This window comes from Papilio machaon, chromosome W (genome assembly GCF_912999745.1).
Source record: "Papilio machaon chromosome W, ilPapMach1.1, whole genome shotgun sequence".
Classification (NCBI taxonomy): domain Eukaryota; kingdom Metazoa; phylum Arthropoda; class Insecta; order Lepidoptera; family Papilionidae; genus Papilio; species Papilio machaon.
In genome coordinates this window covers 5858747-5867863 of record NC_060015.1, presented here as the reverse complement: position 1 = coordinate 5867863, position 9117 = coordinate 5858747, and the positions used below count along the sequence as shown (strand labels likewise).

General features: G+C 32.7%; 2 protein-coding genes across 2 annotated transcripts; one reads left to right on the top strand and one right to left on the bottom strand.

Moving 5' to 3' along the window:
* Positions 1–1895: 1895 nt before the first annotated feature.
* Positions 1896–5477, bottom strand: LOC106716985 (potassium/sodium hyperpolarization-activated cyclic nucleotide-gated channel 2). The gene is made up of 5 exons (XM_045685541.1): positions 4822–5477; positions 3379–4483; positions 3049–3222; positions 2870–2950; positions 1896–1928 (listed from the first exon to the last, which is right to left on the bottom strand). Exons 1-5 carry the CDS (start codon positions 5091–5093, stop codon positions 1896–1898), a joined length of 1665 nt encoding a protein of 554 aa, XP_045541497.1. The 5' UTR covers positions 5094–5477.
* A 1673-nt stretch (positions 5478–7150) lies between these two features.
* LOC123723343 lies at positions 7151–8337 on the top strand. The gene is made up of 2 exons (XM_045685922.1): positions 7151–7425; positions 7929–8337. Exons 1-2 carry the CDS (start codon positions 7293–7295, stop codon positions 8318–8320), a joined length of 525 nt encoding a protein of 174 aa, XP_045541878.1. The 5' UTR covers positions 7151–7292; the 3' UTR covers positions 8321–8337.
* The last annotated feature ends 780 nt before the right edge of the window (positions 8338–9117 follow it).

Genomic DNA, 9117 nt, shown 5'->3' with positions numbered 1-9117 from the left:
CCTATATATCCAAAACTTGCATAGATCACATATTTGTTCGATCGCACACGCTAGACCTGTACTCCGCCTCGGTTGGTACGGTACTAGCCGATCACTGCCTAACCGTTCTCACCTGCGTAGATAAGGCGGCGAACACACCAGGTGAAATTTTGAACTCGATTTATTATGATAGGAAAAAACTTAATAATATGCTAAATGAGATAAATTGGTCTCCAGTAGATAAAATGAAATGTCCTAACAAAATATATTCCTTTATCAAAATGAAATTTAACGAATGCTATGAGAAATCTAAATTAATAAAAACAAAACAGAACATCAGTAAACGCGATAATAAAGAGTGGATTAATAAAGACGTAATAAATATGTGTAAAAAGAGGGATAAGCTATATATTAAGTGGAAAAAAGACGTCAATAATACAATTCTTAGTCAGGAATACAAAAAATATAGGAATAAAACTAATAAATTCATTAATAAGACTAGGAATAACTATTACCATCAGAAAATTAAAGAAAGCATGTCCAATCCAAGAATTACATGGACTATAATAAATAAATTATGTGGTAAAATTTGTGAAAGTTTAGATGAAACGCTAGACAAAGCATTCTGCTTTAGACACGTAAATACGGATTCCATAGCTAATAATTTTGCGAACGAATTTGACAAAGGTGTACAAAACATAATACCGAAATGTAGCACTAACCTATTGTCATACAAATCGTATTCAAAGAATCAAAATGTGACTTTTAGGATGCAAAAAGCTAACAATAAACAAGTTTTAAAATTAATAAATAATTTAAACAATAAAAAGGCACCAGGGGTCGACGGCATACGCCCGGTCGACCTTAAAGCTATCTCAGATAAAATTACCAAAGTTATTGTAAAACTAATAAATACCAGTTTCGATACTGATACCTATCCGACAGAACTTAAAATAGGCCTAATACGACCAATCTACAAAAGCGGGCGCCACGATGAATACTCAAATTATAGACCCATCACAATTCTCCCATGTATCAATAAAGTCATGGAAAAATTCGCATGTGATCAATTCCATACATTTTTGCAAAAAAACAATGTCATATCACAATATCAGTACGGATTTCAGCCTAAAAAATCAACCACACAACTCCTATCAAAATTCACCGACGAAGTAAATAGGCATCTAAACGAAAAAAAACATGTTCTGGTCGTATTTATAGACTTCAGCAAGGCTTTTGACACCTTAAATCACAAATTTCTATTACAAAAACTCGAAAATACCGGATTTAGAGGGCCCACCCTTAAATGGTGTACAGATTATATCAGTAACAGATTCTTCCAGGTCAAAGTTCAACAATCACTGAGCAAAAAAACAAAAGTAACAACTGGAACAGCACAGGGTTCAGTAATGGGTCCACTCCATTATTTGACCTATGTAAACGAGCTCGATAAAATAGTCGGCAAATGTGATCTATACCAATACGCTGATGATACGTGTCTTATCTCCGCAGAACGGGATATTGAAGATGCCGTTAATCATTTAAACGAAGACTTTAAAAACATACAAATGTGGGCTCACGATCTCGGACTAGTCATTAACGCCAAAAAAACAAAAATTATACATATACATTCCAGTCATATTAAGTACGAAAAGCCTATACAGATACTAGCCCACAGCCACGCGTGTCTACATCAGCAAAACAAGTGTACATGCGATCCCATATCTGTAGTTCAAAGTCACAAATACCTTGGCCTAACTATAGATGAAAGTATGAACTGGAAAACCCATGTTGATAACGTATGTGACAAGTTAAGAGCCACGTTAGCTAAAATAAATATAATCAGGCATAAAATACCTTACAAAGTACGTCTAAGCCTATACCATGCTCTAGGGGAGTCGATCATCTCATATGGGTTAACCAGCTATGGCAGGACATTTCGCACATATCTGGATAGGATATATAACCTACAAATTAGACTCTTAAAATGTATTGTTCCTCGTCACCTTAAAGAAAAATACAGAGAAGATTACTCAAAACTTTTCAAAATCTGCAACGTTATTCCGGTACACGAAAAAGTCAAACTCTTGCTATTATCGGAGCGTTTCTCAGAATTAGAACCGTTGCAAGAACATTATACATATAATACTAGATACAAGACACAGGAAAAATATCGATCACCAAAAGTAAATAACTACTACGGGAGTAGGATGAGTAAATATATTTTAACCAAAACACTTAACGACATACCCTTAGAAACACGAAAACTACTTAATAATAGAAACATTAAAAGCAAACTTAAAGAACACTTTTTACAATAATAATATAAAAATAACTGAAAACACTTATTAAAACGCAAGTAAAAAATATATATATTTTATAATAATAAAAAATATATTATTTTATCATATATATAAAATACATAATAAAATGTAACAATTAAAGAAAATACACAAAAAATCTAACTAATAGGTAAACTAATTATATCTAAAACTAAAAATATAATTTATACGCCAGTGTGTTCGCAACCTAACATTGTAAAAGAATACCAACAACACCTACCCTCGAAATGATTTGTTAATTTAGTTAGTTCTATGATAAGATTTTATATTGTATAATTGGTACACTTTAAGTTGTTATGTATATTAGATATGTAAACATATGGTGAACTGCGCAGTGCCGGGATAAACATTCCATGTTTAATGGCACTAAGTCACACAACTGAGCAAAAAATCTGTAAATTTTGTTGATTAATAAATAAATAAAAATAAAATAAATTGTACTCCTATAGAAAGAACCCACCCGTTTATATAACAATTTGAATACCTTATTATTACAGTAATTTAAAATACCAAATTAATTATAGTTTCGACAGAGAAAACTTACTTACAATCTGTTCTTTCATTGTAAAAAACAATTTAGGATACCTTCGCATTGTATTTCTAAATGCGTTCTTATCTAAGAAAAGAAGCTGCAAGAAAAAAACAAATAAATAATTATTAAATCTGCAGAATTGATATATTGAAAGATTGAATTCTTATGAAAGCAGAAAGGTAGGAAAAAGATTACCTTGCAGGAAATCATTGCAACAACGGACGGCGACGCATAAGTCCCATCCGTTACTAAAGATATTTCGCCGAAATAATCCCCATCAATGAGATACTGAATGTCATCGTCCACCGAGGAACAAACTGCCAATACTCCAACGTCGACAATAATAAGGCCGTCGCTTGATAGAGATGTCTTAAAACAAAATACATATGTTACATATAAAATCATATTCTTCTATCTATGAAAGTTCCTTTCCTAAAGAATATGTTTGGAGGAGCGATAATCGTAGTTTTGTATTTAACGATACTTTTTATATACTTTATAGAGTTTTTAAATTTCATTGCTTACCTCGACCACAACGTCATTTTCTAAATACACCTCTTCAATTAATAATAACACTATTTCTTCAATCAAGTTTTGCGGGAATTCAGAAAAATAGGGTATCCTAGAAATGTACTTTCCGTAAGAACTTATGATGATTTCTTTTTTTAAAGATGCAGGAATCGCATGAAAGCAACCATTTTGTTTCTCAGTTATGGTCAGTTTAGTCATGTTGAAATTATGATATTTAAGAACTTTTTGACTGAAATCGTCAGATAACTGACGCCAACGCAGTAAGTTAACGATTCTGTATTTATTCATTATTACTTGCTCTTGGGGATATTTGATACGACTGAGACAACCATGACACTCTATTAGGTTCCACATGTAAAAAACATTGGCTAATATAAAGGAAATGAGTGAAGCCATTTTATCCCAATAATAGATCTGTGGTTTCAGCCCAAAACTAAACAATAAGAATGATTTTAATACACGAGCTAGCTCCAGGGTGTAGAAAAGAACATTAGGTAGGGGATATCTTTCATCATATCTGAATTTAACAACGGAAAGAAAATAGGAAGAAGGATCTATTTTTCCGTTATGCATTACGGCTAGAAGAGAAATCGTATCAACCAATTTTACAACTAGGAGCATGGTACTAAGACCTAAAACAGCGATGCGGAGAAATTTGAAGAAATACATGGCACGAAAAGAACTTCGTTCTCTATTCCAATAATTAGCTGCATCATATAATCGATAAAGACGTACTATACCTATAAGCCTCAAAGTATATACGAACGTGTTACATTTACAAAGTGCACAACTAATGTTTTTGCCGTATTTAAGAAACATTATAGACTGGAGTGGTAGTGACGAAACAAAATGGAGGAATAACTTTGTTGAGCAATAATTCAATGTTGACTTCTTAACGTCTAAGTTAATGCTTCTATCTTCTTTAACAATGTACCCAGTCAACATGTTCACAAATAAATCCATAAGGATAATTGCTTCACAGATCACTCCAATAAAATAAATTTCCCATGTCAGTTCTCCATATAAGATTGAAGTACTATGATGAAATATTGCTTTGCTTAATAGATCAGAACTTAATAGAAGGCATTCCCAAAAATTCCTGCAAATTAATATATTTTGTATCAACGTTTCATACGTTAGTACACTTAAAAATTCTTGATATTTCTTAAATGTAACATATTATACATGTAAGTGTTGGTGTAGATAGTGGTCCCAATCCAACATGTATTTCCAAGGTTCACCGTTTCCCACCCGTCCATATACGAATCGGGTATGGGTGAGTGAGGGGACCGGCGCAACAATAGTACAAATTAAGAGCGGAAACGGAAATACAATGACCCATGCCATAATTTCAAACCTAAGCCTTTCAATGAATAATTTAGCTGTCTTTCAGTTATTTACCAAATCACGCCACTGTTGAAAAAATAAGTTTCATACCTGAATTTACTAAATGGATGAATGCTTGCCCCATGATAGCGAAATTGTTTCATCCTTTCCATTCGCATAGAATGAGAACTTCGATAATAACTTCTAGATCTTTCATCACTGTAGGAAAGTAGAAACAAATCACTCCACCAACGTCTCAGGCGTGTCCACCAATAAAAATTATTTTCTTGAATGTCCACATCCAAAACATCTTTATCATAATCTATTGAACAAGCGTGGTCGTAATAGGATTCTCCATACGAATTTACGATTTTCTTGTACATATCTGGAAAGGTAGGTAAACTTTCCAAAACATGCAAAACTGCTTCTGCCTTCTGCAAATAAAATGTGACGTAAATTTAATTGAAAAAAAAACCTAACGATTTTAAAACATTATTGACAAGTTATTATTGGACCATTATATCCTTCTTGAAAATGACAGCTCACGCTTCAATATTAAAACTCACACTGCATTGGTGTGAAATTAGACTTTTTTCAAAAGAAGTTAGTTTATAAAGTTTGCGTGCAAAAAATTTCGTGCAGTAGTCGTACACTTCAGTACACTTGCTGGGAATGGGAATACAAGCTTTGCGGTGCGGTGCGTAGTCGTCATAAAATAGAGAAGAGAAGACTTTCTGCTTCTTGCAAACTTCCCGGTCCTGGGCGATTTCTAGGTCCTGGCCAAGTCTATGACACGGTAATAATAATACCGTGAGTGAGAGAGATACAGTTATACCCAATTCCTGTGACGTGACAAAGACAGGGATAACTATCTTCTGTCCCTTTCTGCGTACCAGGCTTTGGAGTTTGTTTGGAACAAAGGTTGTCCCCTACAAACAACCTAGGTTGTCCCTAACAAAGTTTGACATTCGTGCTATTTTTCGAAAATTGTGAGTACTTAGTGGCTGTAATTGTGCAAAAATATTTTGATATTACAGTTTTAGTGAGACCAAGTGTATAAAACATGGTATACTGCTGTATTGTTGGTTGTAAAAGCCGTAGTCAGCGAAAAGAGAAAAACATAACCTTTCAATCGTAAGTACTGAAACTACGCACTTATTCACATGTATTCATACAAAATAAGGAAGAAAATACAAACTAGTTGTTTTTTACAGTCTTTGTAATAACTAATATGTTAAAATACGGGTAAAATTAGCTAAAATAAAATAGTATTTTTCGAACATTATGCGCCCAAACGCAGATGTCATTTGTGTCAAATAATATACTGTAGATCTGGGAAACAAGCGGCCATATTAAACTTCTTTTCAAATTGGTTGGTTATTACCCGTAAAAATAATACCACCATCTTGTTGTAAAAATTACCCTGAATTTAGGGGAAATAAATTATAGTATGTATAATGTATATAAATGAAACAATTCACATTTTTTATACTATTTTCAACAGATTTCAAAAGGAGTTTTTAATTCTGGTATATGCTGTGTTTTTAAATATTTAATACTTTCTTATCCCGTTGATTTTAAAGAGTATGCTTTTTAATTTGTCCCATGTAAATTTTGTTTCTTAGAAATTACAATCAAAATAGTTTAATATTAAGTAGTTTTACATGTAGTGTTCACTGTAATGATATACAGAGTAATTTAAAATTATATGACTATAATATTGGTATGTTTTTTGTAGCTTTTTATGAAGACTTAGGGCTTCGTGCATATCGAAGAAAAATAGGACATCGTTTGAATGCTCGTCTAATGGACCTAAGACTGAAGAGATGCCGCGCTTTGTTGAAGCGGTACGCGGGAAAAAAATATCGGGAAATTCTTTTTTTGGAGTCACTCAAGACATCCTTGATTAAGGCAGCCGCCGATATTGACATGGACCTCGTTCGTGCTGCGATAGACGACTGGCCGAGCAGATTGAAGGCCTGTATTCAAAATCACGGATGTCATTTTGAATAAACTTTAGTGTCATAAGAATCTATGTTTTGTTAAGTTCAATTTGGTATATAAATGGTCACATAATGAATAAACTTGTTTCAATTATTTTATATTAAACATGTGACAGAATTTATGACCTGACTAAGTATTACTAAAAAAATCTGTTTACGTAATCTTAGTCACATAAACAAAAATTTTTTGTTTATGTTTTTTATATTTATTACGTTTATTAATTACAATTTAATTGGGAATATATAAATTGGTATATATTAAATTATATCGTAATTATTCATTTTCGGGACAAAACAAATAACTGGTAACCCCAATCCTTTTACTTATATATAGGTATAGTCTATAGTACTCTCTATCTGTCCCTTACGGGTGAACGCGCATGCCATATCTATATAATTCTTCATCTGAGGTCCTGGCGTTGTTGTTAAAACTTTAAACCAAAGAGCATAGAAAAGTTATTTCATTTAATCTATGACAGATGGCGACGCGAAGAGACAATTTGTGTGCGACGAAATCGGCCATTATAGTCGCGTCGTTCTTGTATTTTTGTTTAATATAAATGTTTTCCATTATCTAAGATGCCGAAAAATATTACTAGTGAGGTTCGTGAAATAATCCTTAAGGTTAAAGAGTTCATGGACGAAGAGAAACGAATGCAAGCTCCAATAATTCCACTTAGTAAAGTGTACGTCAGAGTTTCGGCTGCCACAGGTTAGCGCTTTCTATGAGAAAAATATTTTGTTTTTAATAGGTTTTAAACAGATATCCTTAACTTATAATTGTAGCTTCCTTTTTTTATCAAAAATGTCGCCCTATTTAATTTAGTAAAAGATAATAATACATTATTCCACCTCATTGCACTATCAAAAATTGCAGTTATTGTAAAAGAGACTAAATCCTGTTCATTCTATTTTAACAATGGCCAAATTATTGATTTATGGAAAAACAATATTACAAAAGGTGATAAGCTAAATGCACAGATACATACATATATATATATATATATATATATATAGAATAATAAGTGAGGTGCAGAATCCTACAAAATCTCTCCATAATCAATGCACTTTTATAGTGTACTGTTATAACAAATATATAACTTGAAATAATAATTTTAATCAATTCAACCCGCCAAAGAAAAGAGTTACAGCTTTCATCAAGAGGTTGCAATGTATGAGGACAGTATTAGATAAAAAGTTATCATTTTATTTTAGGTGTTTCTGAGCGTACAGTACTAAACATTGTAAAAGAAGCTAGATTAGTGGAACAGGGTCTTCTTGATCCAGAAACTTTGAGGAAAACACCTAAGAAAAGAGTGCGGACTAAAGGAAAAATTGAAGTGGATGAATATGATTTGCAGGTGATTAGGAGAAAAATTCATGAGTTTTATGCATTCAAGAAAGAAGTACCAACAATTAATAAATTGTTACAAATACTAAAAGAAGAAATCAATTTCAAGGGTTCTAGAGAAACACTTCGCAAAATTTTACGCAAAAATGGATTTCAGTTTAGGAAATCAAAACATGTCAAAGATAAGGAACCTGCAATGGCATCAACATCGGCAGTTCCTCCATACATTCATACAATGTTTAGTCATAAGCCTTAAGCTATTAATGTATTATACTTTAGGATCAAGAAGTTTTTAGCAGTAGTTTATTCAATATTACATTACTTTAATGTATTGTTTTGTAAGTGTATTGATTTAAATACAGATCTTTATCTTTAATCATAAATGTGAAAAAGCAATGATTTTTATTATATTTACCATGGGTTTCTGAGTCCAAAATCTCTTTATAAAACATATTGTCATCCATGTCATTATCTTGTACAAAACAGAGGTAACAACATATTTTAAACTATGATTTTGGTCTCGGAAGCCCACAGTCAGTGTGACAATAAATAAAGTGAGGCCTGTCATAATTGGTGTATAGAAGTTTTTACAGTATAAAATATAAGTAATATTGCAACCACTTCTTCTTCTTCTTTGTGCTCTTCATTACTGAAGGTCGTGCTCATCTTGAAGTGCATACACTGATGTATCGACGAGCTGCTTCCACACCGCTCTGTCTGCGGCTTGTCTCATGGCGGTCGGAATGTTGAGCCCCAATATTGTCTGGACTTGGTCAGACCAACGGATAGGCGATCGTCCTCTTGCTCTTTTACCCTCGCCTTTCCCTACCACAGCCAGTTTGTTGCAATTGCAAATTGCAAGCACAGGAGTGCACATTTGTTTTATTCTAAGATGTTTTCATAAGTTAAACTCTGATGTGTGGGTAATCATTTGATAAAAAATATTGTGACTATTTTGTAAGCTAGATTTAATTCGGCATTATATATTTAGATCTGTTATTAGAAAGATTTGTGAGTTCATTAAACAGTAACATACTCATATTTTGGCTGTTG